The sequence below is a fragment of the Semicossyphus pulcher genome, unplaced genomic scaffold, assembly GCF_022749685.1.
Source record: "Semicossyphus pulcher isolate SPU_LCO1_2020_fin unplaced genomic scaffold, fSemPul1.0.p SCAF_9, whole genome shotgun sequence".
NCBI classification, from domain to species: domain Eukaryota; kingdom Metazoa; phylum Chordata; class Actinopteri; order Labriformes; family Labridae; genus Semicossyphus; species Semicossyphus pulcher.
This window is the reverse complement of record NW_027211770.1, coordinates 7,131,678-7,147,907: the sequence shown is the minus strand read 5'-3', so window position 1 is coordinate 7,147,907 and position 16,230 is coordinate 7,131,678. Positions and strand designations below refer to the sequence as shown.

General features: G+C 44.4%; 2 protein-coding genes across 2 annotated transcripts; both read right to left on the bottom strand.

Moving 5' to 3' along the window:
• Nucleotides 1–238: 238 nt before the first annotated feature.
• Nucleotides 239–5,666, bottom strand: prdm13 (PR domain containing 13). Its single transcript, XM_069657082.1, has 4 exons — nt 5,499–5,666; nt 3,893–4,024; nt 3,657–3,777; nt 239–1,728 (listed from the first exon to the last, which is right to left on the bottom strand). Exons 1-4 carry the CDS (start codon nt 5,664–5,666, stop codon nt 239–241), a joined length of 1,911 nt encoding a protein of 636 aa, XP_069513183.1.
• A 6,254-nt stretch (nt 5,667–11,920) lies between these two features.
• Nucleotides 11,921–15,820, bottom strand: LOC138584731 (glial fibrillary acidic protein). The gene is made up of 15 exons (XM_069657035.1): nt 15,594–15,820; nt 15,262–15,415; nt 14,919–15,068; nt 14,324–14,443; nt 14,144–14,239; nt 13,923–14,057; nt 13,729–13,839; nt 13,529–13,639; nt 13,280–13,404; nt 13,020–13,177; nt 12,894–12,956; nt 12,507–12,821; nt 12,291–12,338; nt 12,188–12,239; nt 11,921–12,014 (listed from the first exon to the last, which is right to left on the bottom strand). The coding sequence occupies exons 1-15, from the start codon at nt 15,818–15,820 to the stop codon at nt 11,921–11,923; spliced, it is 1,959 nt and encodes a 652-aa protein (XP_069513136.1).
• Nucleotides 15,821–16,230: the final 410 nt, after the last annotated feature.

Sequence of the window (16,230 nt, the reverse complement as noted above, 5' to 3'; positions counted from 1 at the left end):
AACAAAGTTGAGATTTCTTTCAGATCTTTGCGCCCGTAAACTGTGGCCAACCACTGGGCCTAAATATTCCAACGGCGCATAATCGACAAATTGTAACAGTTTGGTGTCATGTGGTTCAAACATGCTTAGGTCAATGTCCAGAATGTAAAAAAAAATCAAGATTCAGTAAGAGCTTAAATTACATGTTTGTTGTGTACATAACTGACAGTCTGTGAGTGGTGCCTCTTAAGAAAACATCTCAGTCATTATTTTTGCTCGACTCCTGGTCGCTCTGGTCGTCGGTGAAGCAAACGTCTACATCACTGTCATTGTCGCTCTTGTGCTCTGCGTCCTCGAACAGACCGCCCGCTTTGTCGTCCAGTTTCTTGATGGTCTGCCCGGGATGTCTCGACTTTACGTGCCTCTCCAGGTCCCGCCTCCGCACCAGCACCTTCCCGCAGAAGTCGCACCTGTAGGGCGTGTTCCCCTCCGCGTGGAGCCGGATGTGTTTGTTCAGGTTGCTTGGGTCTCCAAACGGCCTGAAGCACACTTTGCATTTGAGCGGCTTGTAACCTGTGTGAGTCCGCATGTGGATTTTCAGGCCGTATTTCCTCGAGTACAGCTTGCCGCAGTACAGACACAGGTGTCCCTTTTTCGGCTTGCCTGAGCCGGCGTTGCTTGCGCTCCCGGCAGGCATCGAGTCCAGCCTCGTCCGGTTCTTCTCCGCCGCGATTTCTGACAGCTGTTGCGTGTGCATGGCGATCTCCCGGTCAATGTTGGTGATTGAGCCAAGGTCTTGGCTGAGTGGGGGCGCACCGAAATAGGACACGGATTCGGGGTACTTGAGGAGGTTGCTGAAGTGGAATTTCAGCGGATAGTAAGGTGAGCTGTACAGAAGTTCTCCGTTATACACAGTGAAGGGCATGAGTGGTATATTACAGTCTCCACCGTAAGTCTTGACACCGTCGAAGTGAGGGAGAGAGAACCGCTCAAAGTGGAGTCCAGGGGGCATCTGGGGGTACCGGGACGGGGACAGGCCGGAGTGCATCCTACTCTCCACGTGCTTAAAAGCCGAGGTCTCCTCCATGTGAGGCAGCAACGGGAAACTTCGGATGGTGTTTGTGCATGGCACCATTGGAGATGCGGAGTCCATAATTGCAGGTGCGCACTTTGGAGGATGGTTCCCTCCTCCATTTAGAGTCTCACCCACATTGCGGATTGTTTTCATGTTTCCAATGAGTTTGCTGAATCCCAGGCCGCCGAGCTTTCCATTTGCGTCCTCCCGTGACGCGTCCGTGCCCGGGACTTTGGAGACGCCCGTCGGTTTAAAGGCAGAGCGCACGCCCGGGTGGAAGCCCATGCTGCTCAGCACTGAGGATGTGGCGCCGAGGCCGAGGATGTGTCCTTGGTTTCTGGCTGAGGTGACGCTCATGTCGAGCGCCCTGTCCTGCTCTTCTGAGCTGCTTTTCTTTGACAGCCCCGCTTTGTTAAGAAAAGGCGAGGAGGACACAGCCCGCCTGCCTGAGTCTGAGATGGAGGTGTTACTGTGAACGCTCCTCGGAGAGGTGGAGGTATTGGGGATGTCTCCTGACTTTGGGGACCTGCTGAAGGTCTCCGTGCCTCTGACCTGCTCGCTGTTCACAAACCCCCGCCCGTTGCTCAGGGCGCAGTGGAAGTGGACGTGGGCCTTGAGTGTGTTCGGGTATTTGAAAATTCTCCAGCAGTACCAGCAGATGTAACGCTCCTCACCTGAAGAGGCAAGAACAAACATGACATTTATATTTAGTTGAATGAGGATCATTAGGTCACACAACACAAGGTGAAGCCAGGAAATACCGTTTACATGACAATTTTAAGATATATTCCTGTGCGTAAAAGGCCGTGTCCGTGCGTAAAATTAGGTTTTGAAACCTGTCGAAATAAGACCTGTGAGCACCTACAATACAAGTGCCTCTATTATTCCCTAATACCGCCTTAACTACACACAGCATGCACACTAAAATTAAATGGAGTACGATGTTATAGAAAATACACACATTTTGCATTATGTCATGAAAATTTTAACAATAAATCATTGCAATATAACATCCATGTTCCCATGAAAATTTCCTTTTAAAAAGCAACATTTTCCTCAGTCGCTGCTGCACATAAGCTTCAATTTAAATTGAGGCCTAATGGATATAATCCAGTTTCTAAGATGTGGTGCCAAGTGGTAATAGACACGGAAGGCCATTTAAATGACCCCCAGTCGAGCACTCAGAGGTTAATATAGATGTAATGATTTTGTAATCCTCATACGGCTCATTGTTTATGATCGCCATCAAAAGAGCAAACGCCCTGCCCAATCTGGCGCTCTGAAAGTGATGCTTTGAATACGGGACTTTCTCTCTCTGGGCTCTTTCCCGTGGAAGTGACAGCAGCTGTTGCTTGAAATCGCAAGTCTCCAGAAACAATGGCGAAGGCCCATCTGTTGACGCCTAATAATGGGACCGAGCGTATGTCCAGGAGCGCACACGGTGTGTTGGGCCGGAGAATCAGGGCAATATACACCCCACATAAAAGTTAGCATTCATTAGGCCACAATACCTTGACGCACCCACCTAATTTACCGTGAAGCACTTGTTTTTGAATTTATTTGCTTTTGAATACATGAATATTAATGACGCGCTGACATTTGTTAACCTCCGCCTCGCAACTGAATCACCAGCCTCTTCTTCTTCATGGTCGCAGAGACACCTCTATTACTGCTTTTAATTGCTTTTTTATTCCCTGCATCGAGCACTGTTATTACTGTATGGGCATTATTTTTTTTAATTATGCAAGTGTGATATCATTTCATGCTTCGCCATTTTGCTTTTACATTTATTCAATTAGTGAAGAGGCCCCTCCACATACAAATACAGTGTATCATCCAAAACTATCGTCAGTAATGGATCTCCCTGCAAAGTATCTGTTGGGGATAATCTTTTTCTTTTCATTAAACGGATTAGTTTCTGCTTAGCTGGTGTTTTGCAAAGATTAGAGAATAATCCTCAAGCGCAAACGCCAAATGATCGTGAGCAGCCCAAACAAACAGATTAACAATCCAAACACATGTCGCTGATGACAAAACTAATCAGATATCCTCGAAAGGGAAAAAATATCTATTGTTTATGTCATAGGGCTGATATTATACTTTATCCAGATATCTAAGCGAATGTGTGGGTTCTTATTTAAATAAATAAAGTGGCAATATCTCGATTCTTCGTTAAATATATATATATTTTTTTTAAATAGATGCCTGAGGAAAAAACAACATCCAATTGATTTCCATCTCTGGGCGATAGAGGAGAGACATCGCGGGTATTGGCAGTCATTTAACTGTGCAGTGATGGACCCTCAACATGTCGATGTTGTGTCAGTGTGAGTCCTCACTGTAGCTGAGGGCATGAGACACATTGTAATGTAAGAATTACCAATAAACTTCTTTATATGTAAAACTAAATCCGACAATAGAAATGTACATTTTGGAAATACTTTTTTCCCTCAAAGTTTTTGTGGTATTTTTTATATTTATTGATTTTATTTTCTAATTTTTGTTGTTTATACTGTTATTTTTACTATTCCCTTATTTCCAGACACAGCCCACCTAAACTTTTTCCACACCCCGGGACATTATTATTAGCAATGTGGGTTACCTTTCTCGTCGTGCGTGGGAGTGGCCGTGGTGGGGATGTCGTACCACTGGGCCAGACTGTTGGAGTACCAAACACTGAGCTCCTCTCCTGCAGGGATTTCTCTCAGCACGCGGTAGAAAATCTTTTAACAGACAAGGGAAGAAGGGTACAGAGGCTCAAGTTAACTAACGAGTTCAAAAAAGGGGGAGGGTATAAATCTGACAAAGGCCTAAAAGTATGCTGTAATGAAAATTCACCTGTCCGCCAGGTAGATCTGACACTGCTTCCAGGTTCTGTTCCTGACTGTTCCTGGCTGCGCGAATGAATCCGATCCAGTCTGGCACTGGACAGCCCGACTCATCCACAAACTCCCCCCGCACCAAGCGGACCTGAGACGGCAAAATAAAGTTCTCAGTGAACATGAGCTTGAAAAAACAGTTTGATAAAAAAAAAATTATAATAATAAAAAAAGGGAATTATGAACATCAAGTCCCTCTAACACATCAGCCACACGCTGAAACGAATACTTTTGGCCTGTGTTTAAAATCGTAGTTTTTCATTCCAAACTTTATTTATGCTTCCTCGTATGTTTTGTTTTTATTTGTCTGTTAGTAAGTTTGTTTGTTTGTTTTTATTTAACAAATTTCCCGCTGTTATTATCCCCCTTGGCTGTCTGAGCTACCTGGAGGAGCTGCGGCCATGCATGACCAAAACGCGCTTAATGCGTCTTTATCCGCTCTGCTGATGATTTACTAAAGAGAATGACACTCGGGCCTAATTGAGTTGATATGGGAAACGAATTTGAGGAGTGTCAGAGCGTTTCTAAACTGTTCAAGGACATTAAAGATCGAAGCGCGACATTTGACACAGAGAGTGCACCTGATGATCGCCGGCAGCCCGGGGCCACGCATTTAGACGCATCAATCACACCCGCTGACAGCTTCAACAATAACAGGGTGCGGTTAGAGATGCAACCATGGCCGAAAATTCTTTACTGCTCCGCGTGTATGAATATATAACATAATATTTAAATGTTTTATTTTTTCTTAAAGTTTCCTATTTTTATATCAAGTCTTTAGACTTTTATTTTGTAATTCTGTGCTCCCCTGGACTTTAAAAATATAATGCATCACCCCACTTTTCACCACCTTTTCGATCATCCCAGTCCGGTGACAGTGGTTTATTTTAATTGTTATCTCTTATAGATGTTATTATTATTTTGAATCCTATATGTTTTCCTGGCTCCAGGCTGCGGGCCTCGGTGGCATCTTTCTGTGGCCGGATTACATTAAAATTAAACGGCTCATCGGGATAACAGGCCCGCCAGGCAGTGAAATGTGAGGCGGCTGAGGGCATGAAATCCCACACAGCGGACCCGGGCCGCCCATTAGGCCGGTTAAGTAGAAGCACAGACTGACAAGTCGGCCACTAATGGAGCTCAATTATTTCCAACCTGACAGGCCAAACCAATTAATAAGTGGAGGCTCGATGGAGTTTGACAGTGCAGCTTTAAAGTCCGAACCCAGCCCGCTCGTTTTTTAAATCATACACCAACAGATTCACAGGTAATAAAAAATACTGACTCAACATATTGAAGGATTATTTTTTATATGACGGGTGGGGAAAATTTGGTTCAATTTTTTTTTTAAAAGATGACTTTTTATGCAGTTTTAAAATAACTTCATTGGTAATAAATAAATAAACCTTCATTCAAATCTATTCAATATCTAATTAACAAACTTCACTTTTAATATTGCCAAATAAGACACATTCTCGGGCTGCCTTGTCAAAACCATACACTCAAACCTAATATATAAACATAATAAACAGCATTTTAAAAAAGTTTAAATGTTTTAAACGCACCTTCTTCTTGGGTCCAACTTCCTTGCGGTCCGACACGTACTTCCCGAGTTTGAAGATGCCCGGTACAGGTCCTATCCGGAGCCCGGCCGGGATGCTGCAGTCCGCGAACACACTGACGGTGGTGGACGCCCGGGTGGGTTGCATTGCGTGGGGTGAGATCAGAACCATGAAGACTGATGGAGACCGATTGGAAGAGTGCAGGGAAGGAGGAAGAGGATGAGGAGGAGAGGATGAGGACCGGCCGATATCCGCCCTCAAAGTGACGCGGTGGCGTTATGCACTCCGGCTTTTCTAGTGATGGTGCAGGCAAGGTAGCCCCCCTCCCTCACCGCCCTCCACCCCTCCCGACCTCTCCAACTCAGGATGCAAGCGTGTGAGTGTGTGTGGGGGGCGGCAGAGAGGTGATGCTTTGCTGTAAGGTACTTTAAAGGGGGGGGGTCCTGAGTTTGCAGCAGCAGCGTTGTGTGTGTGTATGAGTGAGTGTGAGAGAGTTGGGCTCTCCCAGCAGCTGTGAGGAGAAGCAAAACGGGCCGGCCTGGTCACATGGAGACTTTCCCTCACCCCGCCGCATAATGAATTGCTCCAAAACGGTCAAGAGACACAAAGGGCCAGGCGACCTTCCCATCCCCAAAATCCAATTTGTCAAGGGCAGAGAAAAGAGGGAGCAGAATCAAAGGTCCAGAGCGACCATTAATCCTCAGCATGTGGCTTTGTCCTCCAGACAGTTCCGATATTTTAACTGACAAATCCACTGTATAATTTATCCATAAATCCTCACCCTTTTCCATTCTTCCCTTTCAGGCCAGGTTTTGGAAATCAGTGGCTACTTTAAATCTACTTGGCTGGCATTCTTTGGCTTTTATACACTTCAAAGAGCTTTATTCTGCCTCCTCCTTTGTGTCCTCAGCGCGACAAAGGGAGCAGGAAAGTTTAGAGGACTTGTTAACTTCTATTGACTCTCGGCGTGTGCCGGGTGGGGATCAGGCAGGTACTGAAAAGGGAAAACCACCAGCAGGAAGACAGAGAGAGGGAGAGAGGGAGAGAGAGAGAGAGGTTGGGGGAAATAAGAAAATTACCTGCAGATTTTTCCCGACGCATTTGTGGCTTTCTTGTCTCGTGCTACTCGTTAAACAAAAGTATTGTCCTGGAATTATGGTCAAGAAAAAACTCAATCAAACAAGTGATTTTATTATTATTATTATTATTATTATTATTATTATTATTATTATTATTATTACACCCTATAGCTCAATGCAATTATCCGTTTCTGTTAAGAAATATAAGTTTGTGTATATTTTGAAGGTGTTTCCACCCTTGAAATTGATGACAAAAAAATGAAAGGATTTACAACATCTCACATGCAGCAAAACTCTCCACAGAATGATTATGTAAATAAAGAGGACTTCAGAGGGAGATAACAATACATTCAATATTTATTTAGTTGGTTTTTTTTATGCATGTAACTGCATGGTACAAATGATTGTAAATAAATTCCTTGGTCTGTGTTTGACTTATTGACTCGAGTGTATTGATTGATTGCTTTTGCAATATTAAATAAATAACAAAACAAAATGACGTTGCTGTCCTTTAATAACCATGTATCTCCAAAACTTGTTAAAATTGTCGACTTACGGTTTTGTGAAAATGCATTTCATGGACAGGATGTGTACGATTTTTCTCAAAAGGCAAATTCTATCCTCCGTTTAATCTGACAATTTAAAATATCTAGATAAGTGTTTTTTACTGTACAAGGTGCAAAAGCAATCAGCAACAATCAGCTATGTCCTCTCTGATCATCATCAACTTAATATCATATGTATTTTGTTACTTCAGACTGCATGAACTCTGCCACCATGATAGAAATAACCTAAATCATGTATTTATCTTGTTGGTTGGTATTGGCAACATTTCAGTTATGAGACTAAGAAGGAAAAGCAGCCTCCGTGTGTGTCTCTGTGCAGCAGCAGCACCTTGTTTACAGTTGTTGTTGGAGCCTTTTGATGCTCTACTGATAAGTCCCAGAGAAAAAGAACAAGAACCTGTGGGCGAACACTTCAGGCTATGACCATGCTGACCTCTGACCTCTGCACTGTGGACTGAATCACCACAAGTAGCCTACTTGTTAGCCTATCTGAAACCTCCTGGACAGGACTTCAGGACAGTCATTTTATATTATGTTGTAACAAATAATATCAAATGATGAAATCTCCACATTTAAAGGTTTTATACCTGAATGCATTATTTGACGTGTTGAATAATTCATCAAACTAAGAGGACAATAAAACACTCTTCTGTTTTCTTGATATTATATAGCATTGTTTGTTTAAGAAAGTAGAAGCAAACAATACAATTAAAATGTTATAATCTCTCTCTCTCTCTCTCTCTCTCTGTCTCTCTGCATCCCATGTTGCGCCTCTCTCTCCTCTCTGCGCTTCTCCAACGTGTAAAGAGCCCGAACGACACGCGAACAATCTCATCAATGGGAGCAATGTTTGCGCCTGGCTGTGCGAAGGGGTTATTTATTAACGCCTCGCCATTTGCGGCTGGTTCCCATCCACCCCTGCGCTGCTATAAAGCCCCGCACTTCTCCACAGTGAAATTAATTACTCTCCTTGGAGAGAAGGGGGGCAGCAAAAAAAGAAGAAGAAGACGTTTCCTTTCTGTGCGGAGAAGTCGCTGCGGCGAATCCGCGCTCCGCTGTGCGCTCTGACGCAGTCAAAGGCTCCGTGTCAGAGTGAAAACAGGGTTGGAAGCAAATGGGATGGAAAATTAAATGAAATTAAATGGCTTGACCGGCGGTATTGTCCCTCCTCCTTCTGTAAAAGAAAAAGACACATTAATTACATGGCCGGATCTTTATTCCGGGACAACATTGCGAAGTCCATCAACAGCATTCCGCAAGTGCGCTTCTCTCAAATCAACTCCGCATTTCTTTAATGAACTTAAATAACGCCCTGAGAAGAATCGGAGCAGGGAGAGGAGGGAGACGTTTTTATGGGCGGCCCTGCCTGGCTCTTGCCAGCCTTTCTTGGATTTTAACTGTCTAAACGGTGGGGCTCTGATTTAACTGGTTGGCCATTAATGAGCCATGAATATAGAGGAACAACCTGTCTGCAAAGCAACGCGGTAAATACTGAGAGCAATGCCCCACCAGGGATCTCTATTCATGCTCCCTGACTATACTTCAGGGGTGCCAAGGGTTCACCACCACCTCTCCTGGACTGGTTTCAATGGCCTACCATTTAGACCCCTCTGAGCTCCGAAGAAAACACATTTTTTATGTCGACCCATAAACTTTGTTTGGCTCTATTCAGCAGAGCCCAATCATTGTCCCACTTAGCAATGTGGCCTATTTCTCACAGATTCCCACGTCTCAGAAGTGACTTTATCCATTAATTTCACCACATGTAAGCCCACACCTTCGGCACATCTCACAATTATTTAGTCACACTTGTTTTAATTAAAAAAGGAAAGTTAAATCGCCATGCGTTTGGTTTTCTGGACAGGATGAACTCTGTCCTGTTTAAGAATCAGAACTTCTTATTATTCCTTTCAGATCTGAGCCCGCTCTCAAACAAAAAGCAAAGCTTTAGTCAGGCCTGTTTATCTTACTTCTCGCCTTTCTTGTCTTTTTTTAAAAGCTCTCCGGTCAAAGGAAGGTGTTTTACTTTGTGGGAAACCTGGGGAAAGATGCAGGCTGCACCGAGGGCAGACCAGCTGCCTTGATGCGGGTGGGACATTAGCGACGCGTTTGAATAGTAATGATGCTTGTATGGGACTCCCACCAGATGACATGATTGGGTTTTAACCCAGACTAATATTCAAAATCGCATTAGAGAAGAGCCGAATAAACGGCACCTGATTCAACGCTGCTCATGCGTGATTTCATTCAAAATGCCTCCTCTCTTTCCTCCAAGGAGTGGGCTGAACCATTTCTGTATTCAAAGTCTCTACAAAGTTTCTGCGCCGGGCTTTTTCAAGGCGCATTTCCCTGACTTAAACTCACTTTGTCTCGCTTGAGAAGACGCGGATAAAAGCGTGTGAAGTTTCGTGAATTGATATGTTTCGGTGTACCTTATAAATTCATACCTTTTCTCACTCGAGCGCCTCAGAAAGAACGTGTCAGTCAGGCCGATTCTCTCTGCTGTCCAACGCATTTAGCAGGAGATCTATTTGAGAAGTTCATTCCTAGGCAAATGTATGCGCGCAGGGCCCTGCATGAATAGAGCAGCGTGTCAGCCGACCCTAATTGGGATTTAGCCACCCAAAGCATATGCACAAAGTGACAGAAAATCACAGGTTTCAAAGAAAGTCACAACTTTTGCCCTTCTTGCTGAATATAAGGAGCTCTTTCCCTCGGCGCGGAGTTAAACTGCATTTTCTTTTAGGATGAAGGTTAGTGACCCAATTCACTATGCGGTGTGTTAGCGAAACTAAAAGTGTGAGTTAAACAACTCAAATGGCAAAGAGCATGTTTAAGACATGTAACCTTGACTGGCCTGTATGTTTGAATAAGCCCCGATGTTTAAGCAAGTCATGGTTATTATCGGAATAAAAATCTGAATCATTTTATAGCTTTTTCTCTTTTTATTGCATTTTCTTCAGTCAAAATAAAATATTTTTAAACATAGGCTTGTAGTTTCTCCACAATTATATAAATATTTAAATAATATCTTTAAAATTGCATTAAAATTTCATTTGAAAACATAATTTACAGGCAATCTTTTTAGTAAAATTAGGAAGTTTATCTTTAATTTATTTATTTGAATAGTATTTGAACTCGTCTTTTCCACTGCCTCAATTTTTCCACTCTGAAGACGAAGCACCATGGAGAGCTCCGCTCCCCTCGCACACATACAGACACCGTCTCCCTCTCTTGTCTTTTAATTATAAAAATAATAAATTCCGTCGCATCATGAGAAATGCATTTCTCTCCCTCATCTTAAACCTAAATAGGCTGATTTCTACATACGCATGTTTCGGGTCGGATGCACAATAATAATTCGCTGTAACGAAATGTAATCTAATGATATGACCGTCTCGCGGCTCCTCATTATATCTCCGATTGACAGTTCGAGGCTCAAACTAATTGTCCCCTGCATGTTCGGGTGGGATGAGCTTGTGGGAATGATGTCCGAGAGAGATATTGATTATTTCAACATGGAGTCTGTGCATAATCGTCTTTGATGGTTAAGATGAAGCAGTGATATGGCTTTAAATAAATCTTTTGTCTTTGTTTTATTTTCTATTGTTTTTTTCCGTATTGCATTGTAACTTTAATTACGACTGAAATAAAAGTGATGAATTATTTTTTTATTATTATTGCAAATGTTAAAAAAAACAAACAGTTATTCAGAAAGCCTTTTTGCATTTGTGATGAATGGGAAAGTCATTTTTATATTCATATTGGGTTTAAAGTTGACAGGAAATCCGGCTCAATCCAATTTATATATATCCAAAATTTGGGCTGGTAACATTTGAACCAGCAAACATTTAGATTTGTGCATTTTTCCATTACCTTGACAATTTGAAGGTACCATCATATATAATCTTAAAGCAAAATTATACATTTTGTTGACTTTGGTCAGATATGTCCTGCTATAATAATGATGGTCCAGTTATGTTATTGCTGCCATAATAATACCGGTCCTGCTCCTATCTTTTGTTGCAGCTGCTGTCAGTGGATTGGTGTGTTGCATGTTTCTGCTCCCAGGCCCTGAGCAGGACACTGAGTGTGTTTGGCATCTGCTGGCCAGATCCAATCGCTCCCAATCAGCAGCAGGAGAAAAAGGTGTGGATGTGGATGGAATGAGGACAGAAAACGGCTGTGTGCCGTCACTCTGCTGCGGGACTAAATTTGACTGACGGATTCCTCAGCCCTCCAGAAAGTGTCAGGACGACCGCCTCGACCCTCAGGTGACTCAATCTTTCTCTCTGTTTCACTGTTCCCTTCCTTTGCTGTACACTTTCTTTGCCTTTTTTCACTCTTCACCCTTCAAACCTAAGCTATGAAAATAAGCAACATCTCCCAGTGGAGCAAAAATGTACTTTTACCTGCTTTTCATGAATATATAATTGGATAACATCCCGTGTCCTTAAAAGGGCCCTCGAACACAGAAAAAGACATCAAAGATAAAAAGGACAAGGTAATTGAATGCTGATAGCTTTATTGCAGCAAGTAAGGAAAAGGGGGTTGGGGTGTTAGCCACACAAAAGTTTGGAAACCATGTTGTGTTCAGAGCGAGGCATATTTAAACCCTATGAAGTGAGGGTTTCACTCAGTAGCTTAAGGTCATTCATGGCCATCTTGTCCAGGGCAAAGGGCGAAGGTCAGTGTCCAGACATGGGGTTTGGTCAGTGCAAAGCTCAAAGGGGCATGGAGGTTTAAGGGCGAGAGGGGGTCACTTGGGAATTCGTGCTGCTCATTCGTTGTCAGAGTCATCGGCTGCGCCGGTAATGGTGTAGGTTTGTTCCTGGTGGTCCATTTCAAGCACGTCATCCTCATTTTTGACCGTTCTGTAGGGAAGGGAAGGAAAATGGACAGAAAGAGTTAACCAGGCTGGACTTCATAAAGCACCTTAAAGTTATTGTTTCTCAAAATCAGGGGCATGTTTTTTTGCCCTGCAAAAAACCTACATTTTCAACATTGCATTTATAGGATTAGAAAAGATACCTGTTGGTACCTTTACCTGATGAGCACCGTCCTTCTCTCCGTCAGCTCCACAGCCTGCTCTGGGTAGGCTTCATTGGTGCCATCAAAGCCATCTGAACCATATCCCATCCCTGCACCACTGGTGTCACGCAGTCCTCCACCAGTCTTCCCCATTCCACCACCAACGCCTGACAATGCAACACCTGCATCGCCTCCACCCACACCCTCAGTTCCTCCAGTGCCTCCAGTTCTGCCACCCATTCCAGGATCTTTACCTACATCCCTATCTACACCTCCACCAATTCCGTCACCTTTCCCTCCACCGATGTTGGCATTTCCTCCACTGAACCCCATACCAGTGCCACCCATGCCACCTGAACCTGCAGTGCCACCACCTGCAACAGTTCCAACACCACCCGCAGCACTGCCAGCCTTGCCTCCAACACCAGCACCCAGGCCTCCAGCACCAGAGCCTACGCTTCCAGCACCCACACCTGCAGCCCCAGTGCCCAGACCTCCACCGCCAATGCCCAGACCCCCAGCACCAGCACTTCCAGCATCCAGTCCACCAGCACCAGTGCCCACACCACTCAGTCCTCCAGTACCCAGTCCTCCACTGCCTCCAACAGTGCCCACCCCGCCTGCACCCGCTCCTACACCTTTACCCCCAGCTCCCAATCCATGACCACCACCCATGTCTGTGCCACCTGCCCTACCAGCAGGACCCTTCTTGTCATCTTGACCTCCAGCACCCATTCTTCCACCCATTCCTCCAGCACCACTGCCTGGACCTGTGCCCATGCCTCCTGCACCCATGCCCCCACCCATTCCTACGCCACTTCCCATGCTTCCAACACCCCCACCGACACCACTACCTCCAATCATCCCGCCACCCATTCCACCAGCACCACCCATGCCTCCTCCACTGAAGCTCATGCCACCACTGATGGCGCTCATGCTGCAGCTGGTAAGGGACAGAGTCTGCATCATGCCGGAGAGCCGAAGGTCCTCTCCTTCAATAAGTTTTCTGTAAGAAAAAAACAATCATTAGATAAGGACAACGGTTTGTTTACATGTATTCAAATAGATTTCATGGCATTTATCCACTTTTAATAAACGTTTCCTTCACCTGTATGTCGTAATCTCAATCTCCAGAGACATCTTGACATTCAGGAGGTCCTGGTACTCGCGCAGGTGCAGTGCAATTTTCTCCTTGGTTGTTTTCAGCTCAAGCTGCAGGGCTTCAATCCGAGCCTAAAGGTAAACAGAACCATAAAATGACTATATGAAAGAATTATGGGGTTGCTTTGTGTATTTGTTCACAATTGACTTTGGTGAGACCAGGAGTGCACATTGGACTACATGAGCCCTTCTTTACCTGCAGTTCTTCCAGTTCCTTCCTGTACTTTTCATGCATCTCTCGGATTTGGGCCTCAAGAGCTTCATTCCTGGTCCTCATGGCCTCCAAGTCACGTTCTTTGCTTTGGATCTGGGGGTATTTTTGTATGCAAATAGTCACGATAGCCATTCAAGTTGTGAATCAAACCTCATTGATTAATTTCACCTTTTGATACTCACGTCTTTCTTGGCTCCTGCTATTTCTTCTCTGAAGCCTCGAACCTTATCTACGTGCCTTGAAGTCTTACTGGTTAGATCTTCAAACTTGTTTTTATACCATGAGTCCATCTCCTAAATATAGCGGATAAAAAATTAAATGAATTTGAAACACAGATAACTAAGTTTGAGACCGCGCTGATGTGTGTTTAATTTACCTGGAGATTTTTTGCCGCTATATCGTCATACTGGGTTTGGATTTGTTTTAAAGCAGCTGCTAGGTCAGGCAGGGCGAATGCACTTTCAGCCGAGGCATGAGCTGCATAGATCTGTTTCATGAGCTCATCTATTTCCTGGAAGCAAATGAAATTAATCTTTAGTAATTATGGAAATAAAAGTCAACCTTACAATGTAGTTCTTATGTGAAAGTGTTATCCACCTGTTGATGGACGCGCCGAAGAAATTCAATTTCAACTTCCAGTTGCTCCAGCTTCTTCTCCAAGGCAATGCGTGAGGAGGTGGCTTTGTCGACATCCTGAAAAACACACACCGTTGTTGATTTGGGACTGTTTATCAAGATGACAATGAAGGAGATAATGGTTAATTAAATGTTACCTACTGGACGGAAGGTTTCAATATCTAATTCAGCCTTCCTCCGCAGCTCCACTGACTCCTCATATTTGATTTTGATTGCCTCAAGTTGAGCAGCTGTAGACGCCTTAGCTGCCAAGGAGATGTCCTGAAAACCAAGAAGCCAGAAATAATATGGCCGTCTATTAGATTTGAAGGCTTGTGCACAAGTCTGTTAGATTTGAAGGTGTGTGTGCGAGGCTGTGTGCAATTTTATATTTTAACTTCAGTCCTGTGTGTGCATGTGTGTGTGTGTGTGCGTGCTTGTGTATTTGAGTGTGTATTTGAGAGTGTCAAGTCATCTCATCTATGCATAAAACATAGCTGAAGACAGCTGTACTCCATGACACCTTAACACGCTCAGGCACCTCTCCATTTGCCTGCCAGGAGTAAGCCTGTTACCAGGTAAGGAACCTTGAAAACACCAAGTTGACGTCTTGTATCCTTGCTTGGATGGATCCTCTTCAGTTCAGTGAGGTGTAAACCTCGCCCGAAACAAAGAATTCTCTCTTTGTGCTCTATTGAGCGTCTGAAAGGTATAAAATAGAAACAGGAAATGTGCTATTTGAGGAATCCTGTCTCACCCGCTGAACTCTCATCTGGTCAGCGATCTTTTTCAGCTCCCTCAGCTGTTCTTCATATAAGAGGCGCAGGCCTGTAGGCTTCTCGAAGCGGTTCTGGTAGGCCTCGATCTCTGCTTCCAACAGCTTGTTCTGCTGCTCAAGTGATCTAACCTGTAAGCACAAGAAAATCTCTTCAGCGATTTCAAGTTACACCTAAACTCCAATGTTTCCGCCCATGTGCTCACAGAGGAGAGAATAATATGTTCACATTTTTCAACCAAAGATATTTTTAGCTGGGCCAGACACATATTTTTATGGGCACTGATGGAAGAGGTAAGATGTGGTTAGTCCTAAGCTGTTTTACCTTGTCAATGTAAACAGCCAGTCTGTCATTGAGGACGACCATCTCCTGTCTTTCACTTGTGCGGGTGCTGAGGAACTCTTGGTTCTCAGCTGCAGCCACATCCAGATCCATAGCAGGTTCTCCGCTCGGCCCAACACACACCATGGCTCCTGCACTCACACTGAAAAGCATCGGAAGGAAAATATGAGAAAATGTGAATGTTTCACAGAATAAAAAATACCGATAAAATATCTCAAAAGACAGCTTGAAGAAGAGGATTTTTTTTCTCAAGGTTAAAACAATATTGCATCATCTTAGGAAATTATATTGTAATTGTTACTCATAGAGCTTACCCTGCTCCAACCATGCGAGTCCTGCGTGCAGCAGAGACGTTCCTTCGTCCCACTGACTCCACACGCATGCTGCTGGCCCCGGCTCTGCAGGGGTAGCCTGCAGAGGCATGACGGGCATCTCTCCTGCTGGGGGATGGGCTGGACACCCTGACTTGGTAGGACGAGCTGCTGCTGCTGTCCTCAAAGTGGCGACGATAGGACGAGATCCTGTCCGGGCTGCGACTCATGGTGGTGGCAGAGACTGTGATTCCTCAGGTTCTCTGAAGGGAGATGGAAGAAATGCTCAAGCTTTGTCTGTCTGTGGTTTACTGCACTTCACAGCTGTTCCACCTTGTTTGCACTACCTGATTGTCAACCCAGTTTCAGTATTTATACGCCTGATTTCCAGCCATGCCCCAGGTCTGCCAAAGACAGCCCAGTTCATGAACCAACACCTGTGGAATCTCGAACCTCTGCACCAACTTGGGCCTGACCTGCTGCTCAGATATCTGTCAGCAGCTTGTGAGGAGCAGAGCTGTGCCGGGATAGTAAATGATGGCATTGGTGGAGAGTTCACCCATTAGTCTCTCTGCAAAATACAGAGTGTGATCATGTCTCTAATTTATAAGAGCCATAATGGGTTTTGCAAGGATTATGG

Excerpts from the sequence above, each read along its gene's own strand:
- prdm13 (XM_069657082.1), bottom strand. The coding sequence starts at position 5,666 with ATGGTTCTGATCTCACCCCACGCAATGCAACCCACCCGGGCGTCCACC. Across the intron at positions 4,025-5,498 it reads AAGTTGGACCCAAGAAGAAG|GTCCGCTTGGTGCGGGGGGA; the intron begins GTGCGTTTAAAA and ends TTGCCGTCTCAG. Across the intron at positions 3,778-3,892 it reads CAGATCTACCTGGCGGACAG|ATTTTCTACCGCGTGCTGAG; the intron begins GTGAATTTTCAT and ends GTCTGTTAAAAG.
- LOC138584731 (XM_069657035.1), bottom strand. The coding sequence starts at position 15,820 with ATGAGTCGCAGCCCGGACAGGATCTCGTCCTATCGTCGCCACTTTGAG. Across the intron at positions 15,069-15,261 it reads TGGCTGTTTACATTGACAAG|GTTAGATCACTTGAGCAGCA; the intron begins GTAAAACAGCTT and ends TTGTGCTTACAG. Across the intron at positions 12,957-13,019 it reads CGGGATGATTGGAGGTAGTG|GAGGCATGGGCACAGGTCCA; the intron begins GTGTCGGTGGGG and ends GCATGGGTGCAG.